The sequence below is a fragment of the Sinocyclocheilus anshuiensis genome, unplaced genomic scaffold, assembly GCF_001515605.1.
Source record: "Sinocyclocheilus anshuiensis isolate Anshui unplaced genomic scaffold, SAMN03320099.WGS_v1.1 scaffold185, whole genome shotgun sequence".
NCBI classification, from domain to species: Eukaryota; Metazoa; Chordata; class Actinopteri; order Cypriniformes; family Cyprinidae; genus Sinocyclocheilus; species Sinocyclocheilus anshuiensis.
The window spans coordinates 1602003-1620674 of NW_015539887.1; the positions used below are offsets into that span (position 1 = coordinate 1602003).

General features: G+C 35.7%; 2 protein-coding genes across 2 annotated transcripts in view; one reads left to right on the forward strand and one right to left on the reverse strand.

Annotated features, from left to right (window-relative positions):
• The window catches only part of rapgef5b (Rap guanine nucleotide exchange factor (GEF) 5b), a 20522-nt gene extending 5579 nt beyond the window's left edge, over window positions 1-14943 (reverse strand). The window contains exons 1-7 of the mRNA XM_016482237.1: window positions 14540-14943; window positions 12767-12823; window positions 12281-12387; window positions 11041-11162; window positions 10661-10829; window positions 4080-4161; window positions 1462-1513 (exon numbers count right to left, since the gene is read on the reverse strand). Coding sequence (XP_016337723.1) covers window positions 1462-1513; window positions 4080-4161; window positions 10661-10829; window positions 11041-11162; window positions 12281-12387; window positions 12767-12823; window positions 14540-14668 — 718 coding nt within the window. The 5' untranslated portion in view covers window positions 14669-14943. The remainder of the gene's footprint in view (window positions 1-1461; window positions 1514-4079; window positions 4162-10660; window positions 10830-11040; window positions 11163-12280; window positions 12388-12766; window positions 12824-14539) is intronic.
• Window positions 14944-15340: 397 nt separating this feature from the next.
• On the forward strand, window positions 15341-18238 carry LOC107685590 (serine/threonine-protein kinase pim-2-like). Its single transcript, XM_016482238.1, has 8 exons — window positions 15341-15733; window positions 15891-16532; window positions 16673-16767; window positions 16893-16943; window positions 17129-17507; window positions 17646-17822; window positions 17934-18022; window positions 18177-18238. Exons 1-8 carry the CDS (start codon window positions 15406-15408, stop codon window positions 18207-18209), a joined length of 1794 nt encoding a protein of 597 aa, XP_016337724.1. The 5' UTR covers window positions 15341-15405; the 3' UTR covers window positions 18210-18238.
• Window positions 18239-18672: the final 434 nt, after the last annotated feature.

Below are 18672 nucleotides of genomic sequence, written 5' to 3' on the forward strand. Positions count from 1 at the left end.
GAGCAGTGTAGAGTAGCGCTTGTTTGTCATTTCTCCAATCACAAATGCAGACATGGTTATATGTTTACGCAGCGCGATGCAACGCATAAAAAGACAGTACAAGTCATTATTAATCCGTAATTATGTCCCCACTGGATGCAACAAATGCCTCGTTTATAAATAACGCTTTTCATAGCTATGTAAAAATAAGTGTATAATTGGAACAGTTCATTGTTGGAGCGGAGTTGAATGAGAGAGAGAGAGAGAGATAGAGAGAGAGAGAGAGAGAGAGAGAGAGAGAGATTCCCGAGGGCGGGGTTTATCTGGGTTTGTGATGTCACGAACCCGGTAAGTAACTCGTTGTAGTCCCTACCATTAGGCATTAAACTGCCAGAATTGTAAAAGATGATATCTCCGTTTGCACTGAACTTTCAGCTTCATAACTTTGCAGATATTGTTTATGCTCAAACAGCAACATTACACACTAACCAAACGTTAAAAAAGTGAAATCGCAATGAACCACCCCTTTAAAAAAGGCAAAAACAACAAAATTACTGAAACTTTAAAATTAAAGTGAAAACTAAAATTATAACAATAACATCAAATTTATGTTATTAACAAAAGTTCTAATAGTCATCAACACTGATTCAATAGGCATAATGAACTAACAATAAACTATTTTACAAAATTCATTAATTTAGGCTAATGTTAACATCAACATATATTAATACATTTTTAACATTTAAAGTTGTATAAATTAACATGTAATTCATAATACATATAACTAATATGTGTATAAAAAGTATAATATACATATATAATTAATATAAATTATTACCACAAAAATTAATTTTGACGGTTACTTTGGGAAAATTTGGGCTATAGCGAGGCACTTACAATGAAATTTAAATAATAACTGAAAATACTAGACGCAAATACTAGGCATGTTAATAGGAGTTTAGTGTGAGGGGGAACACCTAAGAAAAAGTGTCCAAAAAAAATAAAAATAGGTTACACTTTATAGTAAAGTTCAATTTGTTAACTTCATTTGGTATATTACGTTTCAAGAACTATCAATGACAACAAACTACTTAACTTTTATTAACAAACTAAATTTTACAGTAAAGTGTTACCATTAGTCATTTACTGTATCCTTGGCAAATACCACAGGTGACAAGAAGGTCCTAGCTTTAATTGAGCTGAGTGCTAACTAAAAACTAGTTCACTGAGGAAAAACAAAAATCGGCCAATCAGAGTGATGTGGAGGCACCTATATTATTCTCAAATGAGACCTCACTGAGAACAGACTCCTTCTGAACCTTCATCCACTTGTGTTGGTGATAAAAAAGTAGTGATTTATACATTATTCAAACGATTATATATATGCTGCTGATAGGTGAAGAATCTAGACAAATACTTAATGCTCAAATGCAAACAAAACACTGAAAAACCAAAAAAAAAGTAACACAGAATCATCCTTACTAGATTTAGTCTGTGCCTTGCGAGCCAGAGCTGCCAACAGTTCATTCTGCACCTATTAAAAGATACATTCATTGTATGGTTAGTTCTTCTTTCAAACATTCAGATATAGTGGACTCAAAACTTACAGAAACCTTTTATCACGAGCATGCTGCTGCTTGGGAAACTATTCTGTGGGTCTGTGCTTTTTTCAGTTGCTGAAGAGATACATAATACTTTGAAGCTATGATTCAACATGTTCTGCACTAAACCTCAGCTCTGTTTTAACAGAGAAAAACATCACTTCTCTAAATTGATTCATACTTGGAAGTTTTTCTTTAGCAGGGGGATAAAAAGACAGCATTACTTATTCTTTTAAGCATGACTGCCTTTGATTTCCCAACTGTTGCATTATTCCTTTGGGAATCCATAAAAAACTTGGCTCAAAACTTTCAAGTGATCTATTCGTGATCTGACTGCACTCATCCCAAATCCATGCGATCTAAGGCAGAGACTCTTCATTGAAGTCCCACAGCACACGGCACATTATGAATACAAATGTATCCAATCTATCAAGCATCTGAAAGGAAATATCAGTCACTTATGAGGGGAAGTCCATCTGCTGTCTGACCAGGGGAAGTTTGTGCATTTGTAAACCAGGTGTGTAATGGAGGTGTTTAACTGTGCTTAGTGGCCCATAAAAACGACATGTCCTATGGGGCCGTCCGATGTGGCAGCCCCTGTTCTGAGTGTACAGACTCAGGCCAAAGATAAATGGAGCTGAACTGGGATCCGTGCCACTGTGACCCTGCACAGGCCAACTACAAATGAGCTGCACTAAGTAACCGTTTCCACTAAAAACCTAAAGAAGTGAACGGTGTACATGAACATCGCCATCATTTACGGTGGGAATATGATTTTTGTCTCCACCTTTTTTTTCCTGATTTGACTCTCAATAGCATTGTACCTAAAGGATGAATCTGGCCGATACACATAGAATAATTGTTTTTAAAAGAAGTCTCTTCTGCTTACCAAGGCTGCTTTAATTTGAACCAAAATACAGCAAAACGGTAATACTGTGAAATATTTTTACTAATTAAAGGAACTGGTTTCTATTTGAATATACTGTATATAAACTTGTAATGTACTCCTGTGTTGGCAAAGCTGAATTTTCAGCAGCCATTATTCCAGTCTCCAGTGTCACATGATCCTTCAGAAATTATTGTAATATGCTGATTTGCTGCTCAGTAAACATTTATTATTATTATCAATGTTGAAAACAGCTGTGTGCATTTTTTTTTCTAGGATTCTTTGATAAATAGAAAGTTCAAAAACAGCATTTATCTGAAAGAGAAATACCATTCAAAAGTTTGTGGTCAGTAAGATTTTTTTTTTTTTTTTGGAAAGAAGTTACAGCAATTAATAATTTTATTCAGCAAAGACGCATTAAATTGATCAAAAGTGGAAATAAAGACATTTATAATGCTACAAAGTCTTAATATCCTATTACTTTTGCTGTTTAATATTACTGCTGTATTTTGGATCAAATAAATGCAGCCTTGGTGACCAGAAGAGACTTCCTTAAACATTTTTTTAAATGAATGAATGAATGAATGAATGAATGAATGAATGATCTTATTGATCAAAACTTCTGAACGGTAGTATTTTCACTACCATAGGATGTATATGTATTTGTAATCTTAAATTCTTAAAAATAACTCCTTACCCACACACACACACACACTAAAACATTTACAAAAAAAAGGGACACTAATATTGGCCAAGATCTGATATAGTGTCCTACAGTACATATCCTAATTTCAATATTTTGATCTCCAGCTCATTACAGTACTTTTTTTTTTTAGACGTGTGACAATCTTTTGCCTTTCTACAGCTCATTATCTAAAACAAATAGATATTTTGTTTGCTGATATCCCAGTGTATCAGCTTCATTTTTCAAACGAACTGATGCACACGTATATGACAAATACTGTTTACATCTGATGAAGGCTAAAATCATATGGCCTAGAAAAAGCTACTTTATTTCATGGTGTCCTAAACACCACCACAAGCTACATGCTAAAGATACATTTCATTGATTAAGCCATCAAACTGAGCATCTCAACTGTTCAGCTGAACACAGCAATGCAAAGGTTCAGGTGGAATGTATAGTGAGCATCATCAGTTTCCCAGGGTGTCCGATGCAAATGGTGACCCTCTCTGAATCACAGGAAGTGTCCTTTTATTTCTGTTGCCAAGGTGACTGCAGGTGCACAGGCCACATTGAGGAGAGGTTCTGCAACATTACCTTAATAGCTGGAAGCTAAGCATCCGGCACATGGCCACAGTAATGTACTGATACAGTCATTACAGCACAGCTGCTGGCTCTCATACGGACAGAGCGCAGGTGTAACAGGGCTTCTGTGCAACTGAAAATGCTCTGTACTAAACCTTTTGTATGTTGTGGGTAGAAGACACCGACAAAGAGAGGTTCACTAGTCGTTAAGATGTTTTTTTTTTTAGGTGTGAAACTGGTCTTATTGGATGTGTATACTCACATGTCAATTTCATAAATACAGGATTTGGAAATAAAAAAATAAAAATAATAAAAAGCTCAAAAGATAGAGATATAGCTTTCTTACCGTTGAAGTGAGATGCTCCAAAGCTCTCATTTGAAGAACTGGATTACAAACATCAGATGTTTTCTGTGCATCTTCTTTATAGCTATAGAACAAAATAAAACACTGTTTAACACACTGTAACATCAGTCATCTGACCGTTTTTTTTTTCCTTGGACATGGTACTATGTAAATGGGTCAATAACATTTTTTTTCTTCTGTCTGGATCAATTATTTATTTTTTTAAATTTGTTTAAAAATATCATTTAAACATACAATGACACAAACACACCTTTTTCTATTATGATCTTGTTTTATTTCTTAATTGCAACTCATTTAGATATTTTTAGGAGGCAAAGTAAACATTTTTTTTTTTTAAAGGAAATGCTTATCAAGTAGTTTGGCATAGTGTTTCATAATTATTTGTTATTTGAAAAACTTTTGTCAACTAGATTAAAGTCATGTGGTATAACCAACATGCAGAAAAAAAGTGAGAATCCATTATGACCGTGTTAATAAGTCTTAAAATATCAGATAATTTGACCTTTTTATTAAAAAAACAAACCAAAACAACGTTAACTCAATAATAATTTTTTTTTTTAAACATTCTATTAATCAAACAATGCTGAAAAATGTATAATGGTTTCCACAAAATTATTAAGCATTATTTTCAGCATTAATAATAATAATAAATGTTTCTTGAGCACTAAATCAGCATATCAGAATGATTCCGGCATGATTTCATGTGACTCTGAAGCCTGTAGTAATAATTCATAGGAATAAATTACATTTTAAAATATATTCAAAGAGAAGTTATTTTAAACTAATAGTATCACACATTATTCCTCCATTTTTAATAGTAATTTATCATTTAATTAAAAAAGATTAACGTGTACACTTACACTCACAAGACGTAAGGAAAATGTTACTGCATGGTATAAACATTTCTCAAAATCACATGAAACACTAATACAAAACGTTTCTTAGTATGACCATCTGACAACATCACTCTAAGGCAAAAACCAATCTTTTATTGTCACACTGAACTGTTAAAAACATAAACATTAACAACTTTAGACAACGGAGAGTTGTGACTGTGCTGGCTAGAACACTAGCAAAACTCCAAAATAATGTCCCAAAAATCACACTACTGTAGCTTAATCAGGCCATACGGAGGCGCAGACAGAGGGACCTAAAAACAGGTCTGATCTCGCTAAAGATGGACATCCTGCTTAGACAAAGCCATTAGGACAGAACCTGACCGAATTTCCCAGCAGACAGGAAATGATGCAGAGGGACACGACCTATAGCTCAACTTCCATTTACGTCCACTGACCTCCTGATTACGTACCGTTTACCAAAGTGCTAAACGTCATTGATCTGGGTGAGTGAGGCCAGAGCTGCACGATTCTTTGTGGCTCATAGGAGGTCAACAAGACTCAACATTGAGTACTTTTTCAGATTTCTACTTGCACTGCCAATATTTTCACTGGCCCCATGTTTTTATATATATATATATATATATATATTCTGAATACTTTCCGCACCCACTGTATATATATATATACACAAATTTAAATGTATAATTCTATATTTACATGTATAATTTGACATTCTAATTTTTAATGTATAATTTTTTACATTTTATTTATTTTAATATTATTTAAAACATTTATTCTTATAATACATTTTGATATATAGTTTTTAAGTTGCAGATTTTAATAAAATGTTACATTTAATTTAAAAAAAATTTACGAATTTTTATTTTTTAAATAAAGAATAGTATTTTATGTGTGAAATTTTACATTTGTCATGTTAATATCGTTTTTACATCATATATTTTAAATAAGAAAAAAAATTATCTATAATAAATTTGACAGATTTTTAAAAAGTTTTTGTTTATTTTAATAATATAGTAATATAGTAAATAAATAAAATGTTGTTCATTATATATTTACATGTATACATTTTACATTTCTAATTTTTAATGTATAATTTTACATTTAATATTTACTTTAATGTTTTTTAAAATGTATTATAGTACATTTTTGACAAACAGATTGTGTAACAAGTTGTGTAATTCAATAAAATTTTTCACGTTTTATTTTTAAAGATTTCATTTTTTATAATTTGTTTACATTTCATATTTATCATAATGTTATGTAAAATCTTTTATTATAATATATTTTTGACATATAAACAGATTTGTGTATTTTAAAAAAATAAGCTGTGTATTTAAAAATATATTTTTTATATTTAAAGATAGCTAGAAATTGTAAAGACATCATAATTACACCCAAAACTTTAGAACTTTTAAACCTCCTTGAGGAGCTATCAATAATGTTTCAAAACTTTTAAAAGATGTTATGAAACGTCAACAAAGCATAACAGCACAAACCAAAGTGCAGAGGCAGTGAGAAAACAGATGGATAGGCTGCATCTTATACTGGCATGTCTGAGAAGTGATGAGATATGGTTTGACAGACAGTGGCAGGTCAAAAGGAGAGCGCTGTGCAGTGGGGCGACACTCTGAACAGGTTGGGTCTGTCTGAACATCTGAAAGTGAGACAGACAGAGCCTGGAGCAAAATCATTCATCTGTCCTGCACTCTCACAACGACATCTGCTGGTGAAGGCTAGCACTGGAGCTGATGTTACTACATTAGTATGCTCATGGAGAAATCCTGAATGATGACTGTACATTACATTATCTACAAGCACTGTCCATATTACAGGTCATTGGTTGTGTAAAACATGGTTTGCAGATTATGCCCCATTTGCCTATTGGAATTTGTGTCTTAAAGAGACAGTTCATCCAAAAAAAATGATGAAATGATGAAAAGTCATCATTTACTCACCCTAATGTCATTCCAAACCTGTATGGCTTTGTTTCTTCTGCGAAGCACAAAATAAGATAGTTTACAGTTGTAAAAATATATTTGATGTTCCACAGAAGAAAGAAAGCCAAAGGCTACTAAAGACTAACAAGTGAATAAATGCAGATGTTGCCTCAAGTCAAAAAAAAAAAAAAAAACTCTTTATGTTCCTTATTCCTAATCATTTTAACCAATAAATTGATGGATATTAATTGATGCCTCGAAAGAAAGCCAATAGGATTTTTCCATTGCCTTTTAGATTATTACAGAAAATAAGAAAAAGTTTGATTCTTACACAGTCTTCACGAGTGAACACAACTTTTATTAATTATGAAGCTTAAAGGGGTCATGACATAAGAAATCAAATTTGCCTTAATCTTTTGGCATATAAGAGGTCTTTGTACCATTAAAACATCTTGCAAGTTTCATAGCTTCAAATATCCTCCTCATTATAAACAAAGCATTTATTTAATCAAGCTCCAAATACGGCTCGTTTTGGATCTGAGGTGCAAGATGACGTCACCCAGGCACAAACATTTGCATAAACACCGCCTCCAGAGCAACACATCGACCAATAGTCATCTTCTCACCATAGGCCCCACCCACTGGTGTTCAGTTGCTTAAAGGGAAAGTTCACCCAAAAACTAAAAATTCTGTCATTAATTACTCGCTCTCATGTTGTTCCAAACCCGTAAGACATTCGTTCATCTTCGGAAGACAAATTAAGATATTTTTGATGGTAAACGTAATGAGCGTTGTTTACGTTCAGCATGCGCGCGCGGTCTACTGAACGTAAACAACGCTGATTACGTTCAGCGAAAGCACGCGCATACTGAACACTCATTACGTTGATTACGTTCTGGGGAACTCTCCAAAATGGTGGAAGACGGTAACTCGGGGAGAAGAATTGCTGAATAAATTATGTTATTATTATTTTCTTTGCGCACAAAAAGTATTCTCGTAGCTTCGTAAAATTACGGTTGAACCCCTGATGTCACATGGACTATTTTACCGATGTCCTTGCTACGTTTCTGTGAGTTGATCGTGGTAATATCCTTGCTGTCTATGGAGGGTCAGAGAGCTCTCAGATTCCATCAAAAATATCTTAATTTGTGTTCAGAAGATGAACGAAGGTCTTACGGGTTTGGAACAACATGAGGGTGAGTAATTAATGACAGAATTTTAATTTTTGGGTGAACTAACCCTTTAACGGCTGACAATTGATTACGGTGAATGCGAGTGTCAAGTTGCGTCAAATGCAAATAGAAATTACAATCACTGCCGCTATATTGTCTACACTGGATACAGTATACAGATGTGCGTTCACTTTCTGACACAGTCCACGTGCTTGAGTCTGTCGTCAGCAGTGGTGGAAAGAGTACTGAAAAAATATACTCAAGTAAAAGTACCATTACCTTCCAAAAAATGTAGTGTGAGTAGAGTAAAAGTACTTGTCCAAAAAACTACTTGAGTAAGAGTAAAAGAGTAGCTTATTTAAAAGTACTCATGAGTATTGAGTAGTGAGTACTGGCGCTGGCACAGATGCAGTATATTAACGCCACGGGTCATCAATAAGGTGCAGATTTGGTCCTCAATTTGTGTTTCCAACACACTTTTTCACAGCGCGCATCACACGCTCAAACTCATCAAAAGTCAACAAGTTCAACAAGCAACAACGACTTATCCAAGTGACCGCTGCAGAACGCACGCGAGAGAGACGAGGCAGCGCAGATCGCGCGTCTTATAAGTGAGTGGGAACTTACCGAACGTGGCACTTGCGAGAGTTAACACTGTTTGCAATACCCACAACCTCACACCAAATTTCAGGCCAGCATAGCCTATATACAAATCATTTAGTAAGCATAAATCCGAAATTTACCTTAACATATTAAGTTAGAGGAAGATGCGACAGAATTGATGCTTGAAGAATGCACTTCCAGCAGCCATGATAAACAGTTGGCGGTTAAAGTTTTCTATGCACAATTTGATTTGACGAAAGTCACGAGACCTATTACTCTCTATCCAATCAAATAAAATTAAAATAATAAAAATAAAATTAAAATAAGCATGTAACAACCACAAACGGAGGAAAATAGCGGTGTAAAAGTACCGATACATCACTTAAAATGTACTTAAGTAAAAGTAAATGTACACAATTTTTAAACTACTCAAAAAAGTACAATTACTGATAAAAACTACTTAATTACTGTAACGTGAGTATTTGTAATTTGTTACTTCACACCCCTAGTCGTCAGTAGGACAAATGGAGTGAAAGAATGTTCGCTTTGATGCGTTTGGTTTAAACAGCTTGTTCGCGTCTTTGTACAGATATCAGAAGGATCCCAGCATAAGCAACAAGTGCATAGTTTATTTTTAATGGCATCCCAGATCATGTCAGAGGATTGTTTGGAGTATTTTGTTTAGTAAACGAGGCACAGTGTCATGGAGAGTTCACAAAGAAACATTTGTTGAAAAATTAAGCGGTATTAGATCTGACTGCAGCTGCATCACAAACCGTAAGTAAATGATTTCATAAAGCTTTGTCTGGAAATGACCGTTTTATTTTGATCATGTTTTCAAAACACTCACATGCAATAGCGAGGGGGCATTGATACTTGTTTCCTATGCATTGACGTTAGCCAATCATAACAGTGGCTGATTCCCGACAAGCCTTAAAGGACCCGCCCCTTAAAAACAGGTAGTTTTAGACAGAGGGTCAGAACGAGGGTTGAAAATAATCATTTTCCCACATATTTATTTGTGTTTTGCACAAAAAAAAACTTAAACATTATAAGTAAACCTCTAGGAACATATTAAAAAAAAAATAAAATAAATGTCATGACCCCTTTAAAAACAATCGCCAGAAATAAAAAGCTAAACGCAGGCTAAAAACAAACTACACATGACTTCAACGTCACCACAATTAAGCTTCTGACATTTTTAATTCAAAATCTACAGCTTGGAAAGACTGAGTTAGAATAGTTTGAAAGAGTGTGAGGAATAGCTGTAGAAGTGAACTAGGGAGTGGATGATTTTTTTTTCAGTTCAGCATTAATGACATTTAATGTCCCAAACAACCTCTTTGATCCCTTTTAGCCACTTGTTAGCAACTGCCCTTCATAAAGACACATAAAAGCTTTAAAAAAAATCATCAATGTGGTATTATTCATGTATATTGTATTGTAGAATAAAATATGAATATATCTTGAGACTTCCGAAACCGGAAATGCTAAAAACTTGTGTCCGGGTTTTAGGACTTGCAGCACTCTATTCCTAGATTTGTAATAAATCTGAACAGGGGTAGCAAACAAGAGCTAGAATTGAAATTCTAATTTGAATTTAGGAAAGTTGAAATTAATTCAAAGAAAATCATATAAGTGTCAACTAACAAAAGAAAAAAAAACAGTTGAGGTCCACTGGGAGAGGCGCTGATTCAAGAACAGATGTAAAACTTTAGCCTGCATCAAAAAATCTTTTGGATCCCGAGCCAAGAAAAACAATCCAAGTGGTAAATAATCACAACTGACATAGCAATTAAAAGCCTCTTTGTATATGTTTAGCTCTGCTAAGGTAATCAGTAAAGGTTGTTGTCAGGTCTAGGCACGTTTTGTTAGCGCTGGATGGTAAATTAAAAGCTATTAAGTTTTACAATCCTGTGGGACAAGATACTTAATGACCTTCGACCTAAGAAAAAACACTATCATTAAGCTTTATGTGTAAACGTGCTCACCGCTTCTGGGTTCCACCGCGGAGCTGCACGTATGGGACCAGCTGTAGCAGCAGATGTACTGCATTCGTCCAGTTGACCTGATTTCTGAAATCACAGCTCTGGGCCTCACATTCCTCAAAGGTGAACTGGTACAAAGACCTGGAGTCCTCAAATACATTATTCTGCTCCACTGGACACAACAGGGGAACAACAGGGTTAAACATCTGACACAAAGCAGTCTAGACTTTCTTTTCTGCTCAGGCACCTCATAGGGAGCCAGGCCGTTTTGCAGATTCAATATGCATGTTGTGCTTATAATATAATCAATAAATCATCCAAACTCTACAGCATATGCTTGTGCCTCCGATCCAATCATTCACAATAACAGTATGTCTATGCACCTGAAAGCAGAATGCCCAAGTCCAGGAGAATGTTCCAGATTTTGGAAGCGATCATCCTGTTCTGGATAAATTCACAACGATCCATCAGCCATTCCACAAGCTCCAGACCAATATATGTCCTCCTGAGAATATGCCAGATGAGAACAGGAAAACATTTTACTAAACAAAATAAAACCATTGTAATAATGCTTTCAATAAATAAATAAATAAACACTGGCTAATATTTAGCTGATTGTTTAAAAAAAGATTTATAAACCACTTTTACATTTTTGTACATTTTGAAATATGTAGATTCATAAAAGGTTTGTTAATGTGACTTTGTAAATAAACTTGTAAATTCCAATCAGTTTCTCAGTCTTAAATTACAAAGTTAAATTGTGAAATATTTCAAGATTGAGTGATGTACTGTATATCCAAATGATTTTCTGTTGAAAGATGTGTGGTATTTTGTACAAATAAGTTTGATTTAAATGTGCAGAATCTGAAATATATCTTATTTTATATCATAACATATCTTTTAAGATTATTCATAATCCCAAAACCTTTTATTTGGTTAAGATTTGAAGTTAAATTGAAAGTTTATGAATCTCAAAATTTCCAGTGTCAAGACTAAAGTTTGCCTCAATTTCTAATAATTGTATATACATGTTTATATTAGTGCCGTCAAACGATTAATCGCATAAAAATAAAAGTTTTTGTTTACATATTATATGTGTGTATTCTGTGTATATTTATTATGTATATATAGATACACACACATACAGCATATATTTTGAAAATATTTACATGTATATATTTATATTCATATTATTTATATTATAAATAAATATATTTAATATATAAACAACATTTTTCTGAAATGTATACATGCATGTGTGTGTATTTATATATACATACACAAAGTACACATACATAAATTATGTAAACAAAAACTTTTATTTTGGATGTGATTCATCGCGATTAATCGTTTGACAGCACTAGTTTATATAAAATACCATCATTTTATGTAAAATTCACTTTAAAGATCTACATTTCTTAATTTCATTCATGGTGATAACATGAAAAATGTGCCATCATTTTGTGAAAGATTTTTATTAAACAAATGTAGTTTAAGCATTTATGGTCCTGAAATACCCCAACAGCGTACAAGGGTTAAACATTATAGCTATAGTTATCAGCCTTTGGCGTGAATGGCCATATTTTATAACTAGAAATCATACATTATTGCAGTGAAGCCTACCTGATGATTCTTGCCAGTTTAACATGTGCTTTCCAGTTATCCTGGCCATTGGATAAGAACGCATTCCTCAGTGCTCGGCCAGCACAAGGTACATTATTGACGCAAGCCTTCATAACACATAGAGAACATTCTTAAGTCATGATAAAGCAGAAAGATTTTGACAATAACATTTGATAACGTTGTCAGGACAGAAACAGAGGGTCAGAATTAAACAAGAACAAAATATTAAACACGATTTACTCAAAATATAGAGAACATAAACTGTGTAAATACTCTTCATGTTTTTACGTGGATGTGTGTTTAATAATCTCAATCTTCCAGTTGGTTAGGAAGCTGTATCTTAACAATTATACAACCTAAAACAAGTGTTGACAATAACTCCATTCTATCAATCCAAATGAATTACACTTTTACACCATGAAACAACCAGATTCTCAAGTCACTGAAGGGCTGAGAGCAATGACGGGAGGTAAATGCCTGATATACCTTGTGTCTAGTCTGTCCAGCATTTGAACAGCAGATGGACTGCTTCTGAGATATAATCTAACAGAGAGAGAAAAAGAGGTTAAACATCTAAAAAACAATACAGCTCTTTGTCCTGAGACAATACACTTTGTCTGCTGTTTCTTATCTTAAAACAGCAGCGATGACGATTGCATGAAACATTCATTCATATCAACATCATGTCTAGGTTTTCCAATTCAACCACTTTTTTTTCACAAAATGTCAGTTTGTTGAAAGATCAGATTGGTTGAAACATCCAGTCATAAGACCTGCGAGAACGTACAGATTACACAACAAATGACCATATGAACAATAAAAGCTATGTTATGTTATCAAAACACATGCAACAGAATTGTGAAATATACAGGTAGCTGACAGAATTGTGTCTCCAAAGAAACCACAGTGTAAAAAAAAAAAGCAAAGCAGCCTGTAGTGAAAGCTCATTGTGTACTTTAGCTAACTGACTCATGTGGGTTGTTGGGGAAACACACGGTGAAGTCATTTTTGTTGTCAGTGTAAACAGCAGCTCTAAACCCCATGTCTAGAATTTGTTGAAACAACAGGGGCCATTTATTAATACTATTACATAATGAAGAGATCAGCAACACATGATGACCTGAAAGGTGCTTTAGTTATTATTGTGTCAAACATTAGAATTATTTTGAGACCTTTTCTATTTGTACAAACAGATGTCAAAGATGTCAAATTCGACTTTACTTTAGAAAAAGTATATTGCTATGTGAAAAAAAAAGTGTTTGCAAGTTCAAAACATGCAAATGCAATACTGAAATTATATTATACGTTACTTATTAATGCTCAGGTAGCTGAAATTACATGTACTTTTAAAACATAAATATAATGAACTAAAACTACTATATATATTAGTGCTGTCAAAAGATTATTTGCGATTAATCACATCCAAAATAAAAAGTTTTTGTTTACATAATATATGAGTGTGTACTGTGTATATTTATTATATGTATGTATGCATATATATATATGTGTGTGTGTATGTATGTATGTATGTATATATATATATTCAAGGAATCCTGGAAAAAATATGGTTTCCACAAAATATTAAGCAAAACAATTCCTTTCAACTGCTTTTTTTAGAATGATTTATGAAGGCTCATGTAACTCTGCAGACTGGAGTAATGGCTGCTTTGTCATCACAGGAATAAATTACATTTTAAAATATTCATTCTAAAATAGAAAACAGTTATTTTAAATTGCAATAATATTTTACTTTTGAACTGGGCTACTGAATATCAATATTACCATCGAACTGTATTCATGATCAAATAAATGCAGTCTTGGTGAGCATAAAAGACATATTTCAAACAAACAAAACAAAAAATACAGCAATCTTACAGACCCTACCAAACTATTCTACAATACATATACATTACATATAACCAATTTACCAACAACTTATTTATATAATTGTCTCAGTGGTCTCATTGTTATGAGGCTACATAAACTATCTGAAACATCTTCTTGCATTGACATTGTCTCTTTGTGTTGAAGAAACATTCACCTCATTCAAGGTTTAAAATCCCACCCAACTGGTTTCCCTTTAACCAATCTCATATTACAGCCTGTCCAATGATATGAATTAGTTCAGCTGTTCTCAAAGTCACTGTTGGGAGTAATTTCCAAAACAAACTTTAAACAAATACTACACTTAAATGTTCCACAACGCAAGCACAAGTGAAGTGAAGTGAAGTGAAGTGAAGTCAGTTTTAAAACACTTACAACTTCCAGGTTCTTCTTAAACTGAGAGCCATTCTTCAGTAAAAGAGGAGGATCAGTTCTGCTCCTGTGATCTTCAAGGACTTTACTTATGAGATCCTTAAATGAAACAGTCGGACTCTCGTCCACCATCTCCAAGTCCAGGACAAGTTCAGCACAGGTTGGAAGTGAAAAGCTCGGATTCCCACATAGAAATCAGTGACGGATGTTGACCAACAGGTGTGCACATGAAATCGATAGTCGTCTATAACCAGAAAAAGTACAAGGCTCGTTTACACACAGCAGACATCGTGACAATGGCAGACACGTGAATAAACATAGGTGTGGGGTTGAAAAAGGTAACATGTCACGTGACCTGAGTGGGCGGTACCTATGAGATCACTGATAACTTGTTGCCAGTGTTAACCTGAATTAAATGATTTAAAATATTTTTTGTAACTGCATATGCGACTGTGGTAAACGGATATTTTTGGATGTCTCATTACACTACTACTTAAAATGCATGATCCAGAATGACATTAAATGCAATAGTACGGTATAACTATGTATGATGTATGTTTTTGTATATGATCCTCAGTAAATTATACTACATAATTTCTGCTTGTATTCGACTTGAAATCAAATAGATAAATGACAAAGCGTGTAATAATCGCTTAATTAATAATTGTGTGCTCTGTGCCCTTCATTAAAACTGGCGCTTGGCGCTGCACAAGAAGATTGAACCGTCATGTTTTTCCGCGTGACGGTGAGAGGCTCCATAGAATAAGGCAGTTGTTCTAAATGTAGATTGTGACATCATAAAAACTCTATAAAGGTGAAACGTTCTGCAACGCTCGTTTTGCTCATTCTGCTGCTAAATCACGATAGCGATGGGTCAACGTAGCTCTCGTTGCAAAGAGGCAGAAAAAGATTTTGGGCGTGTGTACAATTTCCATGGTACACCGCCACAGTCTTTCACTAGTTTGGTGGAAGCCCACCCACATCCAGCTGGTGTTGGAGAGGAGGATGTGGATGGGGAAAAGAAGAAAGGGAGGAAGGAGGACACCTCTAAGAAAAATAAAAGGAGGTTCAGGTTGAGGAGGTGGACCTCTTGTTGGAGAGCTGGTAAAAAATACAGCAGGAAGGCCAGCTCAGTTCAGGGTGAAGATGAGGCTCAGGGTACTGACGCAGCGGCAGTACCATCTAGAAGTCCTGATGGTAAATGGCATGTTTTAAGAATATGTACAAGGATCCAAAAAGCTAAATACTAATTAACAGCTTAGATGCAGTAAAATGAGTATCCACTATGCAATATGCAATTAATAATTAATATTGTTTGATTAACACTATGCTTTGGTTTATATCCCCTCATTAGATCAGAATTCACTACAGCAGTTCATCTGTACTATAGAGACCCACAATCATCAGGAACCTTCAGGCAGTGACCCTGAAGTCTCTCCTGCAGCAGAGGAACATCTTGCTGTTCATCCTGATGCAGATGTCCTCCAACCACCAGTATGGAGCGACAATGTCGCTCAGACTTCAGTCGATACCGCATCAGACTGGAGCGCTGACATTGCCCAGGCTCCAGTCCTTCGTACTGCATCTGACTGGAGCATCAATGCCGGCCTGACTCCAGTCTTTACCACATCGAACTGGAGTGGTGATTTTGCCCAGACGCCATCTGACTGGAACATTTATGCTGGCCTGACTTCAGCATGCACCATGTCAGACTGGAGCACTGACGTCACACAGACTTCAGCACCCACAGCATCAGACTGGAGCGCTGACATCACCCATACTCCAGACCGCACCGCTTCTGACTGGAGTGCCGATATCGCTCAGACTCCAGTCCGGCGCACCCCTTCCAACTGGAGCAAGGACATTGCCCAGACTCCAGTCTGCACCACATCAAACTGGAGCGTCAATGTCATCCAAACTTCAGTTAGTTCCACAGAGGTCTCTGTGTCACCTCTGACAAGGCAGCTGGAAAAAAATGGAAAGATAAAAATTGAGGGTAAGTTTACTGCCGCAATAACACAACACGCACACACTCTTGATACATTTTATTGTCACTTGTTTATTAATTAAACAAGAATTGGACAACACTGCAGTCAATACTTGATATTTCAACTAACCCTGTTTTTCCTTTAATAGTCATCAATTCCTGCCACTATGTGATCGGCGATTTGCTGGGTGAAGGGACCTTTGGAGCCGTGTATGAGGGGAGTCGTCGGCAGGATGGTTTTAAGGTTTAATTTTTTGCTTACAATATCTAGCTAGCAGATTAATCATCTGAATTGGATTAATTTGATCTCTGCATTTATATTAATTGTAAATATTTTTTTAACAATCTGTTTGTTGTTTTATTTATTAGGTAGCAGTGAAATATGTCGCAAAGACGGAGAATGTGGAATACATCAGTATCGTAAGTAGGCTGTGTTCTCTACTTTCTCCTCTGTCTATTCAATTTACTGTAAAACATCTCATATTACTATAGCTGATTTTTCAATAGATAAGTTGCCATTGTGATCATTTTGTGAAATACTGGTCTGAATCCTAATTTGGGAATCCACATCCATCTAACCATCATAAAAATTGTATTTCCTCTAGCCGGGTCATTCCAAGCCCCTTCCACTAGAGGTTGCACTGCACATCCTCGCCAACAGAGGCCCCAGCATTCCAGAAATAATCCAACTGCTGGACTGGCAGGACCAGCATAACCATTATGTTATGGTGATGGAGCGCCCCTCACCCTGCGAGGACCTGTTTGAATTTGCAGAACGCCACGGAGGCAGCATCGATGAAGGCTTAGCTTGTGTCGTCATGCGGCAGGCAACACAGGCTGCCTACATGTGCTGCCGCCGTGGGGTTCTACACGGTGATATCAAACTTGAAAATCTGCTCATTAATAAGGAGACCCATGAAGTCAAGCTAATTGATTTTGGGTGTGGCGACCTCCTTAAGAAATCGGCCTACAAGATATTCACTGGTGTGTATTATCCCTCAAGCCATAAAATTGGAACCATTGTTGTGAATCATATACCTGTAGCACCAAATGCTAATGGATGCTTAGAAAAATGCTTTGATATTGCAAACTTACAGATGTTTCAAAATCACTTTCCTCCAGGCACTGATCAGTACTGCCCCCCGGAGTTTAAGGAGAAGGGTGAGTACAATGGGAAGCCAGCAACAGTCTGGTCCCTTGGTGTTCTCTTGTTCGCATTGGTGTGCGGGGATTTTCCCAACGTTGATGACTTGAACAAGATCAATGCAAACAACTTCTCCAAAGCTGGCTTGTCAGAAGGTGAGTTTTTCATGAAGCAAATTGTATAAAGATGTTTTAGAATAACATGATCTGAAAGAAAGTGTGAAGTTCAAAGTAATAATCAGACATTTTTTACATTGTTCTTCATAGAATGCTGCCAGTTGATTAGTTCTTGTATCCAGCAAGAGCCAGAGCAGCGGCTTCGATTAAGCAAGATTCTTCTCCACGACTGGTTCAAGGTACTAAGCCTAAGATCAACTAAATCATACTTGCTTTTTGAAAAGTTTGAAAGTCTTTTTTTTTGTTTTCTTATAACTGTAAGACTACAGACATTAGCTTCAGGTAACATTCTTCTGATTCACTTCTGAAAATGTGATTACTGTTTTGTTTTAGGTCACAGATGTGGAGAACCTAAAAACAGTGTAAAAAAAAGGACAGGAACCCCTGTAGTGGCTCTGCAGTTGTGGCTTCGGACCCAAGATCCCTATCATGGCCCCAGAGGTTCTTGTCAAATCAACAAGCAAGGCGACTTCACCCCAGAGCTCCCTGTCCTAGCCCCCAACATGTTCCTCTCTATGTTGTCTCAGAGGTTGAGCCTCCTCAGAGCTAGTGCCTGTCTCCCTCCACATCCCAAGATGTTCCAATCTGTTTGGCCCTAGTCATAGCTGGTTCCCATGGCTGCCCTCTTCCAAGGGCATACGTTTGCCCTAAAGATTTCTGCCCCAGAGCCAGTGGCGGAGATCACACCACTTCCAAAGTTGGTGCCCTGGTACCACAGCTCCCTATCTTGGGCTTCCTGGGTCCGAGTGGTTTGTGTCAGTGTGTCAGGTTTGTAGTCTTTAGTGAAATCATTAAAATTTATGTGAAAGTAACTTTCTTTGCTCCCTTA